This window comes from Petaurus breviceps, unplaced genomic scaffold, assembly GCF_028583685.1.
Source record: "Petaurus breviceps papuanus isolate PSGF00001 unplaced genomic scaffold, PetGlider_PUasm1.0 78, whole genome shotgun sequence".
In the NCBI taxonomy this organism is placed as follows: Eukaryota; Metazoa; Chordata; class Mammalia; order Diprotodontia; family Petauridae; genus Petaurus; species Petaurus breviceps.
Genome location: NW_027186502.1, coordinates 3,095,599 through 3,110,981, shown reverse-complemented (window position 1 = coordinate 3,110,981; position 15,383 = coordinate 3,095,599). Strand labels below are relative to the sequence as shown.

The window sequence follows — 15,383 nt, the reverse complement described above, 5'->3', positions numbered from 1 at the left end:
GTCTGAACACTAGGAGATCCCCAGTGTGTCCTTTCACCACTCCTGCCTGTTCATCTACCTCCCCACTCCCTAACTTGTTCAGCTACCCAGCCTCTGCCTGCCCTTGGGATTCTGGTTCCGCCTGTTACCTTGGTTTATTGCAGACTCCTGCTTGCCGCTGGTCAGGGCACAGGTGTCAGCAATTCTAGCGGGAGGTGGTGGCTGATGGGGCCCCCCTGGGTGGGGCAGCTGACCAGTCTGGGTAAGGAATTGGTTGAGGGAGTCACAGAGATTGGCAATGTGGTGCTGGTCCAAGCTCCAGTTTTTTCTTTCTGCCTGCCGGAGGCTCTCCATTAGTTCTGCAAAACAAGAAAGGCATATGATCTGTGACCTTCAAAGATAACCCCTGTCCTCCCTGTTATTTCTGTTTTACAGACCCCAGTAGCAGTCCTAGGCTTTCCCCATTCTCAGGTACACCTCCCTAATTATTACTTCTCATTGTTTTTTCCTCTTTATACCACAGGTAAAGTGCTAAATGCATATACACCATCATTATCAAAAAGTAATTAAGGGCAATAATGACACATTGCATTTACATTCATCTTCATGATCTCACTCTATCCTCACAACAGTACTGTGAGGTCCTATGAGATACCTACTATTATTTTAATCATATGGGTGAAATCTGGGCAAGTCACTTAACTCCAACTGCCCTGCCTTCCCCCCTCCAAAAAACAAACAAACAAAGAAACCAATTATATGGGTGAAAACATGAGGGCCAGAGAGGTCAAAGGATCACAGGACCATAGCTCCAGAGCTGGAAGAGACTTCAGAGGTTCCTTTGTCCAACCCCCCTCCTTTGACAGATCAGAAAACAGAAGCCTGACAAGGTGAAGAGACTTGTCCATGATCGTCATCCATATAGTCAGGAGTGAATCTAAGACAAAGATCCAGGTCCTCTGACTACTGGTCAGGAGGAATCTGACCATTTCTATTCTACCTAATGGCAGTGATGATAAACTGCTTTAATGTTATAGTAACCACAATCAATCTGCAGGCATTTATTATGAGTTACTGTGTGCCACGCACTGTACTTAGTGCTGAGATTACAAAGAAAATACTGAAACATTATCTGTCTTAAATTCTATTAGGATAGACAGAATATGTGTGTGTATGTGCATGCACAAAATACAGCCAATGGGGGTAGAGGGGCTAAGGGGAAGACTAGCAGCCAGAGGAAACAGGAAAGATCTCATGTAGGAAATTAACCTGAGTCTTGAATACCACGTTGGTTCTAAGAGTGTAACAGTCCAAGAGAGAATGAATGAGGGCCTGAACTTGAATGTTTTTGAGGAGAAAGAGAAGGAAATGAGAACATGACATGCAATGGAAGTGGGCATGGTAAGAGCTGGAAACTGATTAGATATTGAGGACAGATGACGATGACCCTGAGGTTTCAGACTGGGAGGATTAGAAGGATGACGGCAATTTCCCAGGTTTCTCCCTGTGGCCACTAACCTGAAAAATGGGACTGCTCGATGCTGGACCAGTTAAGCCGATTGACCATCTTGAAGCTTTCTTTCAGGGAGTCAATATTGGAGCACCAGTCAGGGGGAAATGCTGGGGACAGAAGGAACAATGGACAAAAGTCGGTGAAGTGAGATGTGGGACAGCAGTAACTTCAAGAGGACTAATTACTACGATCTTGATTCCAGAGTCACTTACAGGTTATTAAGCATATCCATAAATGAAGTCATGGAATCTCCTTCCCAGGAAATCTTTAAGAAAAGGCTTTAGGCACCATTTAGCCTGAAATCAGAAGTGTTCTAAAATACCGAATGATGAGCTCTATGGAGTGTCTTCCCCTCTATCATACAGGATCTCATGGCATACTGGATTTGGTGGGTACAGAAAAGAAGCTACCAAAAAAACTCTCATAAAGCTGGGGCTCTTAATCTGGGGTAAACAAGCCCTGGGTCTGTAGTTAGATTTCAGAGGATCTCTGAATTAATATATCTCTATTTTCACTAACCTCTAACTGAAACATAGCATTTTCTTTCATTATGAATTAAAGACAAAATGAACAAAATATTATGCTGAGAAAGTCTATGGGACTTCACCATACTGTCAAAGAGGTCTAAGACACAAAGCCCAACTTTAAAGGGACCCAGATTCAATTTTCTAACAAATAGTAATAGCTCATTTATATAAGGCTTTAAGGTTTATAAAGTGCTTTACATACAATATCATATCTGATTCTAACAACCCTCTGAAGTATATGCAATAAGCTCCATTTTACAGATAAGTTAACTGACGCTCAGAGGCTAAGTGACTCCCCCTGAGGCACCCAGCTGCTCCCAGTGCCACAGATTAGGAGTATCCCAAGGTCAAGTCACTTTCACAGGCATTCCCCCAACCTCATTTTCCTCTTGGGCTCTCCCTATCGTTCTTACTCACCAAAGCCAGTATTGTTGATAGAAGCCTGGGATGGTGCCTGCTGCTGGGGCGGTGGTGGCGGCTGCTGGGGTGGATGCGGGTGGGGGTGGTGCTGATGGGGATGATAGCCCACATGCTGCAGTGGGGGCGGATGCATGGCCATCACAGAGGGTGTCCCATAGCTGTCAGCCCCGGGCTGCTTCCCTCCCGGTGGGGGGCAGCCCTCTGGGCTGGGAGTATGCAGTGAAGGAGCACCCCCTACAGAAGAAGGGCCCTGTGCTGCTGCTTGCTGCTGAGATTGCTGGGGTGGCTGCTGCTGCTGCTGGGGTGGCTGTGGTGGCTGCTGGTACATGTAGTAGTTGTGATTGGAAGGCTGCATATCACCCAGGAGAGTCGAGAAACCTACAAGGTAGGAAGAAATAAGGGACTCAGGCAACCTGAGCAAGGTAGGCTGGGGTTTGGGTGGGAGATGCTTACAGAAACCCCAAAGTAAGAAGGGAGGGTTTGCCCAAGGAAAGCCAGCATCCCTAGAAAAGACCTTGTAACCTCCTGTGGTATGGCACAGACCTCAAGCTGGGACTAAGGCATGTGCATGGCCAACGTAGCCACAGCTAAAGTTTACCCAACAAAGGTTGGGCATGAACCTGATGACCAACTGAATTCTACAAACACTTAACCATGCTAGGTGCTTGTAACACAAAGACAAAAATAAAACAGTCTCTTCTCTCAAGGAGCTTCCTTTCTTTAAAAAAAAAAAATAGTATAACCAGAGGCATCAGCAAAGTCCCAAGTAGGACCAAACCATATTATCTTTTGAGGATATCAACCTAGATCAGTTTGGGCTCAAAAGCTCAAAAGGAACTAATCTGAAGATAAATCAAGAAATTAATAAAAGCCAACACCACGGGACCCTGGGTTTCCTATCCCATGCATGGCCCCTCTCCATCATCTTGTCCCTTCTATAATTGTACCTCCATTAACTGCCATGGGAGCTATATGAACACTCTTAGAAGGAGATGCTGGGTAGGGAAGGAGAATGAGGGATTATTTTAGCAATCTGATAAAAATTAAATCAGAATCAATATCCTATAAGATAATTCAACTGGTGCCTTGGCCTACTCTGAGCTGTTCTATGCCTTTTTGTGTTTCTCTTCCCATCACCCATGTGCAAACAGAAAGTAAAATTTCTCAAGCAGATGCCATCACACCCACAGAGACGAAAATTCTTTGATCCTTGAGAAGACCATATACAAGAGATGCTTCCACTCGCTCTCCTCTCACTCTCTCCTTAATTCTCTACCGTCAGCTTCCTGACCTCATCATTCAACTAAAACTGTCCTCTCCAAAGTCACCAGTGATCTCTTAATTTCTGAACCCAATAGACCTTTCTTAGTCGCTATCCTTCTTGACCTCTCTGTATCCTTTGACTTTCTCTTTAATACTCTCTTCTCCCTAGGTTTTGTGACACTTCTCTCTCCTACTTCTCTTCCTACTTATTTGACTGCTCCTATCAGTCTCCTTTGCTGGATTTTCATCCAGGTTACTCCCACTAACCATGGGTGTCCCACAGGACTCTGTCCTGGGGCCTTTCTCTTCTCTCTCTATACTATTTCACTAGGGGACTTTATCAGCTCCTACAGATTCAATTGACGACTCAAATCTACTTAATCAGCCCTAAGCTCTCTGCCCTAGTGTCTCCAACTGCCTATGAAACAACTTTAATCAGATGCCCTGTAGACATCTTAAACTCAGCATTCCCAAAACAGAACTCATTTTCTTTTCTCCCAAACATCTTTATTAGTGTTCAGGGGACCACTATCCTCTCAGTCTCCCAGACTCACAATCCAGGTGTCATCTTCAACCCCTCACTCTCTCTCTTTCCCTGTCCCCATCTCCAATCTAATGCCAAGGCTTGTCAACATCACTTTTGTGGCATCTCTGGTTGGCCTATGTCCCCTTCTCTCTTCTCACACTGCTACCACCTGGTATAGGCCCTCATCACTTCATGTCTGGACCCTTTCGATTGCCCAGTGGTGCCATGGTCAGCCTGCCATGAATCTCTCCATTCAGTCACCAAAGTGATTTTCCTACAGCACAGATCCGACCAATTCACCCTGGCCTTACTCAATAGACTACCATGACTCTCCATCACCTCCAGGCTCAAATAAATAATTCTAGTTGGTGCTCAAAACTCTTTATGACCTAGCCTCCAGTTAACTTTCCAGGCTTCCCACACTTTACATCTCCTCATGTACTCTTCAAGCCTCCTCGCTGCTTCTCAAAGAGGTTATTCCATCTTTCCAGCTCCAGATATTGTCTCTAGAAGTTCCCTATGCTTGGAAGACTGTCCCTCCTCATCCCTGCTGCCCCCCTTCCCTGGTTTTCTTCAAGTACCCGCTTAAATCCTGCCTTCTACAGGAAGACTTTCACTATCCCTCTTAATTCTAGTGCCTTCTCTTTCCTGATTATGTCTGATTTATCCTGGATATATCACTTGTTTGTATATAGCTATTTACATGTTCTCACACCCGTTAGATTGGGAGATCCTTGAAGGCAGGGGCTATGTATGTTTTGCCTTTCTTTGTTTCTCCAGGACTTATAGCACAATGCCTGGCATGTGCTTATTAAATGTTATTGACATAATTTCACCTTCAAGTCCCTCCTGTTTTCTTTCTTTTTTTTTTTTTGTCTTTTTGGAAGGGAGAAGGTAGGGCAATTGAGGTTAAGTGACTTGCCCAAGGTCACACAGCTAGTAAGTGTTAAGTGTCTAAGGCCAGATTTGAACTCAGGTCCTCCTGACTCCAGGGCCAGTGCTCTATTCACTGTGCCACCTAATTGTCCCCAAGTCCCTCCTACAAAAAAGAAATGTACAGAGAATTATGCCTGACTCCAAAGATGCCTCAAAGCCCCTTTATTCAAAATTTAAACCATTATCAAAAGGAATCAGAGCCTGGGGAGATGGTATTGTACTATACCAGTGACAACACTGTCCTCTAGTGGCTGTCTCCTAAATGACTGGCAGGAGTTATCCTGTGACTGACCAGATTATATCCACCTCCAATTCAATATTCGAGGACAATATCCTGATAGGAGTCAGTATTCATATACTGAATAATCTCAGTCTTGGAAAACTGAAAAAGAGTGCTCAGTAAAGTGGTGCACTGTTATTAATGCACTGTGGGTGGAGCTGTGAATTGGTCTAGCCACTCTAGAAAGCAATTTGGAACTATGCCCAGAAAATTACAAAACTAAACATATTCTGAGACCCAGGGATATCACGATCAAAGAAAGAGGAAAAGGACCCACCAGCACCCAAATATTTATAGCCAGTCTTTTTGTAGTGGCAAAAAAAAAAAAAACAGGCGCTAAGGGAATGACTAGAGCATGACTGAACAAATTATAGAATATAAATGTAATGAAATACTATTGTGCCATAAGAAATGATGAAAAGGATGGTTTCAGAGAAATATGGAAGGATTTGTTTGAACTGATGCAGAGCAAAGTGAGGAGAATAAAATCAGCAGAGGTGGTCTACAGATGTGGAATGTCGTGCACATTTTCACACGTGGTGGCTGGTTGGCTTTGCTTAAATATTTAGGCTTGGTTTGGTTTACAAGGGACAGAGAGGAAATGAAGGGGGAATGATTGTGGTGCTTTTAAAAAGTCACCAATAAAATGATTTTTAAAGAAAGTTATTCATCAAAATGAAACTAGAACCCTGTCCTAAACATCTTCCTCTTGTCAGGCCCTTCTGATAAGTTTCTACTTGCTCCAGAAGCAAAGAAGAAAGAGAAGAGACATCCTTTCACCCCAAAGGAAGAATACTCCTTGTTTTATATATATATATGTATATACTGCTTATATATACATGACTCCCATTCCAACCAATGACTCACCATGTGGGGAAGAGGAAGAGGACGATTTCTCTAGCATGGACTTGTAGAGGTTTCGAAAGGACCAGCTCAGATCCTGAAAGTTTATCTCCGAGTAGGAAAATTTGAAGTCATGATTGGTATTATACAATGGAGGCGGCCCGTCAGCTCCATCTCGTCCTGAACCACCAGCCGCAACTACTGCACCATCCACGGGTCCTGAACCCTGCAACCAGAGGTCAGTGCCCTAGCTGAAAAACCAGTGTAGTCTTTCTCAGTCAGTTACCTGAGAGGACCTACCTGTCCTCTCTATCCTTTTTCTCCCTTAGTTATTCCTCTTATTTTTCCTCTTTTTCCTCCTTCTTGGTTCCTTTCTCCTATGCTCTCCCTCTCTTATCATGCTCCTAAGGCTCTTTTCTTTCACACAAACTTTTCTTCTTCCTCTCTGTTCTACAATTCTACATTCCTTTTATGGTTTAACCTCCTTTCTCCATCATTTTTTCTCCTACTTTCCTTTACTTCCTTTCCCATCACTTTTATTTTTCTCTTTTTCTTAATCTCTTTGCCTACTTTCTTTCCTCTTGCTCCCTCTACTTCATCCCTTCCATCTCTACTCTGTCCCCACCTGTCCTACCTACCTGATTGAAGCTGGTGATGGGTGTAGTGCTCTGCAGTGACATCTGAGTATTTCCTTCAGGAGACAATGAGGCTTCTCCACTCCCTGGGACACCTCCTCGTGGGCTCTTACTTGCTTCCTGTTCTGGGGAGTCCTGTGACAGCTGTAGGAATGAATAAGAAGTTGGAAAAGTATCAGAAAAGTGCAGAAAAAACATGTCCCCAATACCCTTGGTTTCACTGTCTATCTATAGTCACTCTGTCCAACTTAGGTAAAAAAAAAAAAAAAGGTGTGAGAAGTGGTTGAAGAGACACTGTGGGGTTAGAACTTACCTCATCATCTGGAGGGTGCCGCCTCTTACGAGAGATGTCAGGACAGGTGTCAATTGTCCAGTAAGAGCCCTGAAAGCATATTCCATACCAAAAGTTAAAGAATGATTAGCTTGGGGTAGGCAAATTAGTTTTGAAGGAACAGGGAAGGGACATGTTTCAAATATACATGGTACCAAAGTGAAGCAAATAGCCAAGGAAAAATTCAAGTCATCTCTCCAAAGTACTATTCAATGTTAAGAAGAAGAACTTGAACAGGGAATATTAAGTATGTCAAATATGGGCTGGAGGCAGGATGCTGTTACTCCAATGGTCCAATTTATAAGCTCAATGTGGGCTAGTAAAAGTACTAGGAATAGAATAAGTTGGAAATAGTACAAAAGGTTTTAAAAAATGTTTTACCTAATTCTTCTCCTTATGTGTTCTCAGGCAAATCCCTACCTTTCTCGGGGCCTCAAGAATCCCTATGTATAAAATGAGTAAAATAACATACTCTTCCTTCGATAAAATTAAGTTATCATTTTAGAAAGTTTTCAACACATAATTATTTGCCATAAAGGGTTTCTAAATGTCAAGATAAAGCCAAATCAGAACAAATAGAGGAGTAGCAGTGCTGACACCATTCTAGAAATGGCTTCCACAGCCCCCCTTAATCACCAATTCCAGAGGGACCTCATAAGAAGTTCCCATACTGAAAAAAATAAAGGTGCTAGTCTGACATTATTTCCTCTTGTGGGGCATTAAAATATGCAGGAGGCCTTGGTTACCAACTACCTTCTACTCCTTGCTGCTCTCTCCTAACAGGTTTTAGCAACAACTCACCTTCCCAGGGTCATCCCGAGGTCTCGGCACCTTCCGGAAACATTTATTGAGAGAAAGATTGTGACGAATTGAGTTCTAGGGACACAGAGAGAAAAATCAGGCTTCAGGGTTCCATGAGGCAGGAGACTGTTTCTTAAGATACAAAGGGATAGGCTAAGGGGCCCAAGCACAGAATAGAGCAGAATGAGGTAAAGACAAAAAAAAAACTGAAAGAATAGTAACCCCGAAAGGTTAACAGATTTGTTTTATTTGACTGTCCTTATTTGTTACAAAGGAGGATTCCATAGAGGAGGTGAGAAAGTCGGGGGAAAGTGATAGATGTTTAAAAAAATAGCATCAGGGGTGGCTAGGTGGCACAGTGAATAAAGCACCGGCCCTAGAGTCAGGAGGACCTGCGTTCAAATTCGGTCTCAGACACTTGACACACTTACTAGCCGTGTGACTTTGGGCAAGTCACTTAACCCCAATTGCCCTCCAAAAAGCCACAAAAAAAAGAGCATCAATAAAACCACATAGACAGATGAATGCATGACAGTAGAACTTAAATTAATGAGTGCACCAAGCCATCTTGTCTCCAGACTTTTGATGAGGAGGAGATGGGCTGTACATTCAGAAAGAGGGACAGACTGTCTGTCAGACGTGACCATTGTGTTTGTTTGGTTTGGTTAACAGTTATTATTTGTTATGAGAGAGTGTTCCATGAGATGAGGTTGTGGGAAATTAATAGCAATTTTTTAAAAGAATCAGTAAAGACTTTAAAATGATGAAGAATTTTAGAACAAAGATAGAAGTCAAGATATAAGATAGGATTAGAGCCAATTTACTTGTGTTATTAAAAGTTATATATCAGATGGCAACAGCAACTGGGCCAGGAGAACTCCTATTAAGAGTTAAATTTATGACAATAAGGACATAGAGAGGAAACATAACCAAATACTTTTGAAAAGTGTTTCAACAATGAAGAATTAATTAATAGGGAAACAGGAACCTACCCACTTGGTCCTCTCAAAAGCAACTGAAAGGATGCTTAGATAAATCCAAAAACTGATCTCTGGAGTATATGTCCAAAGAAAAAGAAAGTTCCACATCTTATTTTTGGCTTATATTTTCAGAAGACAACTGCTAACTAAGAAATAAAGAAAGAATTCCCAGACAAGGCGGCTGCCCTAACAAGCAGTAAAGCCCACCAGCCTCCATGTATTACCAAGGGTATGATGGTAAATATTTAAAACAAGCTCTCTGAAAATGCATTATTAACATAACTTCTATCACTTACCTTAGAATAGACGATCAACAAACCAATAATTCAAGCCCCAATTCATAGTATTTGCCAATTTCCAAGGAGCAAATGTTCACATCGAAATTTTAACAAAAATTGATTCTAACACATCCCTGCGTAATACTACACAGCGAAACCCTGAGGTTCACATTAGACAGAATAATGATCAAGAAATCCAAAGAGAAACTGCAATACATGAATTCCTCTACCCCAGAACTGCACAAAAGATTAAACAGAAGCCTGCTGGCAATGGGAGATGAGGCCATCAGCAAAGCCAGTTTCAAGAGCCACCCGTATGACAAGAGATGGGCTTAGGACCATATGGAGCCTGTAAGGTTCTAAATGGAGAGCTTTCCTAAGAAAGTCCTAAGGTAAGGACTTGGGAGCTGGAAACCTTGGGAGCAGATTAGTGCTATGGCAGCACTCAGCGCAAGACACCCTAAGGCTGTATCCTGAGAAGCACAAAAAGTGCTGAATATGTGAACCTCAAAGATCCAGGGAAGTCTAACGCAGGAGGTGGAGGTCAGTGTAGGTGCACAGGGCAAGACCGAGTAGAGTCCACTACATCTATCCAAAAAAGCAACAGGGAGAGGGAAGCCTAGCCAAGGCATCAAGCGCCAATTCATGAACTAAAGCTGGAAAGATAAGTAAATAAAAGAAAATATTAACCAATATAAAAATTTATTACATATCTAGAGATCCCCCAAAAGAAGGAACAACTAACTCTGTAGCAACTGTAATCAGTAATTCAAAGTGGAAAAAATGGATTTTTCACATGAACATCTAGAAGAAGTTTAGTAAGAGGTTTTTTTTTCTTTTTAATGAAATAAAAACTCTGGAAGAATTGGAAAAATAAATGGTTTAGAAAAGAAAGTAGTAAACCCAAGCCTAATTTAAAATCAGTGGTTTGAAGAATGTTACTCATTTGCTGAAAGAAAAATAATGGGTTAAATATGCAGAATGAGACACATTTCTGGACATGGCCAATGTAGGAATTTGTTTTGTTTGAGCATAAGTATTAATTACATGATTCTTGCTTTTCTCGTTCTTCTTTTTCTTTTTCCTAGTAGAAGTGTGGGAGTGGAAGGAAGAAAAAAATAAATGTTAATTTAAAAAAATTTTAATTAAAAAAAGAAAGAAATTATTCATGAGAGCGAGAAATATTCAAATTCAGAAATATTCAAAAGGCTGAAAAAGGTATCTGATGTCAAAAAAAACTGACATCAATAACAGGACAAGAAAAGATAATTTAAGAATCATTAGTTCCTTGAAAATCATGATTTAAAAAAAAGCCTGGACACTACACTTCAGAAAATCATAAGTAAAAATTGCCCAGATCTATGACAATCAAGGGCAAAGTAAAGATAGAATGAATATACAAATAAGTCCCAGGAATGTTATGGCCTGTATCTAGAGATCCCAAACTAAAGAAAAAATACGACAAACAGTATAATATAAGGAGTACAATATAAGGAACAGAATCAGGATCACATAAGAGCTAACATGACGAGATACTTCCTGGAATATCCAAATACTGGATATTCCAAAGGGAAAATGAGACAGGCTTACAACCAAGAATAACTTACACTACAAAGCTGAGTATAATCTTACAGGATAAAAAAAAAAACAGATTGGGACAACTAGGTGGCACAGTGAATAGAGCACCGGCCCTGGAATCAGGAGGACCTGAGTTCAAATCATACCTCAGATACTTAACACAAAACTAGTCGTGTGACCTTGGGCAAGTCATTTAACCCCAACTTCCCTCTTTCCAAAAAAAGAAAAAAGATCTTTAATAGAATAGAGGATTTGGAGGCATTCCTGATGAAAAGACCAGAGTTGAGCAGAAGCTATGAAATGGACCAGAGTCCAGAGAAACTTCGAAAGGTAAATTTAGTACTTAGAAGGAGCTATATGATGGAATAGTGCTGACATTAATAAGGGGGTGAAGAAACACGTCCCTTCAGAACTTTAATATCTTCAAAGGGTTTTAACGCAGTTAAATAAGAAAAACAAAAGGTGTGGAAGCAGATTAAATCTGTTCTGATTGTTTAAAATGGGGAAAGAGAAGGAAGGATAAAAGAAATACCGAGGTGTGGAAAGGAGGAAGGATGGGGCGGAATTTGCAATTTCTCATAATTGAGAAGAAGAGTTTTCAAACATGAAGGAAGAGGCAGCAGGGACTGGGCATCAGCTGACCCTCATTTCATGTGAAAGAAACCAAAGAGGGCTGAACACACATATATCAAACTCAATAGGGAAAAAGATTCAGGAATGCGTGTGTTGGGGGTGGAAGAGTTTTAAGAAGGAAGATAATACCAAGGAATTAATAGCTATAAACAAAACAAATTCCCTGATTCTGAAGTGGGGAATAAAAGGGTAAAGAAAGAAAAATAATATAAGGGGGCACCTTACATTGCATCTTTGATAACTGGGTAACAGATGAATAAATCATGATATAGGAATGTAAGGGAACATTACTGACCAGTAAGAAACGACACAAGACAATTTCAGAGAATCCTAGATAGTTATGAACCAATGCAGATTACTTAAGAACCACAACATTACAAAGAAAAATAAATTTGAAAGACCTAAGAACTATGATCATTGCAATGACTAATCATATCTCCAGAGAATGGGTACAGAGAAATGAAGGTGTAGAAAGAGACATTTTTTGGACATGGCCACTGTGCAGATTTGTTTTGCTTAATTTTTTAATTTGTTACAAGGGTTTTTTCCCTCATATCTTTCTCTTGGGACATTAGAACAATTTTTTAAATGCACAGGAGAAAATCCAGAAGGCAACAGAGAGAATCAGGATAGCTTTAAATAGTAACATGTAGAATTTATTTACTTACTTTAAAAGCAAGAAGTATGAAATGGAAACCAATGGTTTCACAGAGAATCCTCTTTTTATGTTCTGCTGTGTATGGAAATGCTCTTTTTTTGGTGTTTAAGTTCAAAACAAATAAATAGTATATCTTTCTTCCTCCACTAAAATGTAAGCTTCTTTAGGGCAGATTGCTTTTCATCTTTTTTTTGTATCTTCAGTGCCTTATACTTAATAACTGCTTAATAAAAATCTTTTGAAATTAAAAAGTGAAGGAACTATATATATATATATACATATACATATATACACATATACATACATTCAGTCTCCATTCAATAACTAACAAACAAGTTATTTTTTCAAAAGATTAGTGAGAACAAAGGGTCTTTTCCTTGCCAAAAGAGGTAGGCCGGCCATGCTTTCTCACCTCTATCTAAACAACTTACCCACTTTTAACTTGTTTGAAAAATAAGCTGCTACCGTTGGGGATAATTTCATTACTATGTGTTTTCTTTAATTGACATATTTCTCAAGATACATTTACCAATTGGCAAATATAACATAAGACTAGGAATATTCAGTGTTGAAGAGACTACAGACAGATAGGAACATTAATGCACTGTTGGCAGAGATGTAAATTGATCTGAACATTCTGGAATCTGAACAATTTGGAATTATGGTAAAAGGCAACTAAAATATTCATAACCTTTAACCCAAAGATCCCAAGGTAGTCTATGATAAAAAGACAGGCCTTATACTCCAAAATGTTTATAGGGACACTTCTTTATAGTAGCAAAAAATTGGAAATAAACTAGATGTCTCAACCTGAGAAAGGAGACAAAAAGCTGTGGTTCATGAATATAATGGAATATTATGTACTGTAAGAAATAATCAATACAATGAATAGAGAGAAGGAAAGTAAGCCATATGATTGAATACAAAGTGACATAAACAGGACCCATAAAACAACATACACAATAACTATAATGATGTAAATGGAAAGAATGGTAACAATAAAACTATCAAAGCTTAATCCTGTGAAATTATAATGGCCAAGCTAGACCCCAACAAACGAATATGAGAAGGTACCTCCCTGTTTCTTTGTAGAGGTGGGGAACTACAGGTATGGGACACTGCAAATAACGTCAAACTTATATATTAGTAAGTTTTGCTGAACTTTCTCCCCCTTTTTATGCTTTGTTATAAAGAAGGGTTCTGGAGGGATATAATTGGAAATGTATGATATAATGGGAAATGTATGTGACTTAACAACAGAAGATATCAGTGAAAATGTATTTTTAAAAAGGCAGGATGGCCATGTGAAACACAGACACAGAAATTTGATAGTACTTCTGTCCTGAGACATGATAAGACGAAAAACCTGGTCTATTTGGGGAGACGAAATTGGGATAGCTGGGAAAGTCATAATAGCCTGGAAACTGTCTAGGATTCTGCCATTGGAGGAATTTCCAAGGTACACCCTGTAGAAGTAATTTTACTATGATCAAGTTACCTGAAAATAAGGCAAGAGATAAGAGCAAAATATATTTTTCAAAAGTCCCTCTCTCCCTGTGCTAGAATAGAATGAATCAGAGCTGGATAAGAAAGAGATGGGGCAGAAAGCACGGTTGTTGACAACAAAAGCATGAGCTTACAGGGCCAGTCCTACCTTCCAGCCAATGCCAGCATTCTTGTAGTATGGGAAGTTATCACAGATCCAGCGGTAAATCTCACTGAGGGTCATCTTCTTGGCTGGGGAGGAGTTGATGGCATAGGTGATAAGTGTGGCGTAGCTGTATCGAGGCTTGCCGTCCTGGTGGACAGCTGCTTCATCCTTGCTCAGGGTAGCGTTGGGATCTGTGGGTGAACCAGGTGGGCATTTGCGGCTACCTCCAGGGGGCCCCGCTTGGGAGGCTCCCCCCAGCTTCTCAATGGTGGCCCGAAGGGTCAGCTGGGGAAGCCAGTCTATGGAGGTGAGGCTACTCTCCAGGTCAGAAGCCATGGTGCTGCCAGGTTCTGCAGAAGAGTACACGGGGAGAGAATGGGATGAATGAGTATAATGTATATAGAACAATGTATGTAGTGTCTGGTATATCACAGGTATTTAAATGCTCGCTGAATGATTAATTAAAACAGTGTCTAGCTCCTGAGGAGCACATTCTGATTCCAACCCCTTAGAGGATTTTCACTCTGCTAGCTGTCATTTCCTTAAATGACTTCTCTTGTGAACAACTCCTAATCCTCTCACCTCATTCCCATAAGCCCCAATATTCTACCCATCTGACCATGATCTAAAAAGATCACAGCAACTCTTCCTCGTTGTCCATCCTACGCTGAGACAAGGTGGATGGAACTCTTTCCTTAGGCAGGAGCTAAACTGTTCTCTACACTGAGAACAACTGCCCAGTCCCTCAACTCTGCAAGGTCCCTTTACACTCTTAAAAATTACTGAGGCCCCAAGGAGCTTTGGTTTATGTGGGCTATATCTATTGATATCTACCATGTTAGAAACTAAAAATGATTAATTTTAAAAATATTTATATACTCATTCAAAATAATAATGCTACTACATATTAACATAAATAACATTTTAATGAAAAATAACAGCATTTTCCAAAACAAAAAAGAAAAATCAGTTAGAAAAGTGGGATTTTACATATTTCTGAAAATCTCTTTAATGTTTAGCTTCATAGAAGACAAAAAGGATTCTCCTGTCTTCTGCACTCAGCCTGTTGTGATGTGTCCTTTTGGTTGAAATACATAAAGAAAATCTGGTCTCACAGACATGTAGTTGAGAAGAAGGGAGTATTTTAGTGCATAAATGTCTTAGTTTATCATAAAAATAGTTTTGAGCTCACAAATCCCCTGTAAGGTCTTGGCTTGGGGAACTTCAGAAGTCCAGAGACTACCCTTTCAGAACTGGGGTTTTACAACACAGCAAAATTTAAAACCTATATATAAATAGCCAGTAGTGAGGGAAAGTTAATTGGGCCCCCAGAGTCATTTGGTTTAGATCTAAAATACAAAAGCCCTCATTTTACAAATGAAGAAACTGAGTCCTGGAAAGGTTTGCCCAAATGTAAGCAAATGGTAAATTGCAAAGCTATGACTCAAATTCCAGATCTATAATGCTTAGAATTAATTACATGGGGACCCTGACTCAGTCTGTATATGTGTGTGTATGTGTGTGTGTGTGAGTATTTGTGTATGTATGTGT

General features: G+C 40.4%; 1 protein-coding gene across 2 annotated transcripts in view; it reads right to left on the bottom strand.

Annotated features, from left to right (window-relative positions):
• FOXJ2 (forkhead box J2) overlaps positions 1-15,383 on the bottom strand; it is a 28,111-nt gene that overhangs the window by 5,160 nt on the left and 7,568 nt on the right. For both annotated transcript variants that reach the window (XM_069106112.1, XM_069106111.1), the window contains exons 2-9: positions 13,836-14,182; positions 8,055-8,129; positions 7,236-7,304; positions 6,926-7,066; positions 6,312-6,513; positions 2,437-2,817; positions 1,498-1,599; positions 129-338 (exon numbers count right to left, since the gene is read on the bottom strand). In XM_069106112.1, coding sequence (XP_068962213.1) covers positions 129-338; positions 1,498-1,599; positions 2,437-2,817; positions 6,312-6,513; positions 6,926-7,066; positions 7,236-7,304; positions 8,055-8,129; positions 13,836-14,168 — 1,513 coding nt within the window. In that variant the 5' untranslated portion in view covers positions 14,169-14,182. The remainder of the gene's footprint in view (positions 1-128; positions 339-1,497; positions 1,600-2,436; positions 2,818-6,311; positions 6,514-6,925; positions 7,067-7,235; positions 7,305-8,054; positions 8,130-13,835; positions 14,183-15,383) is intronic.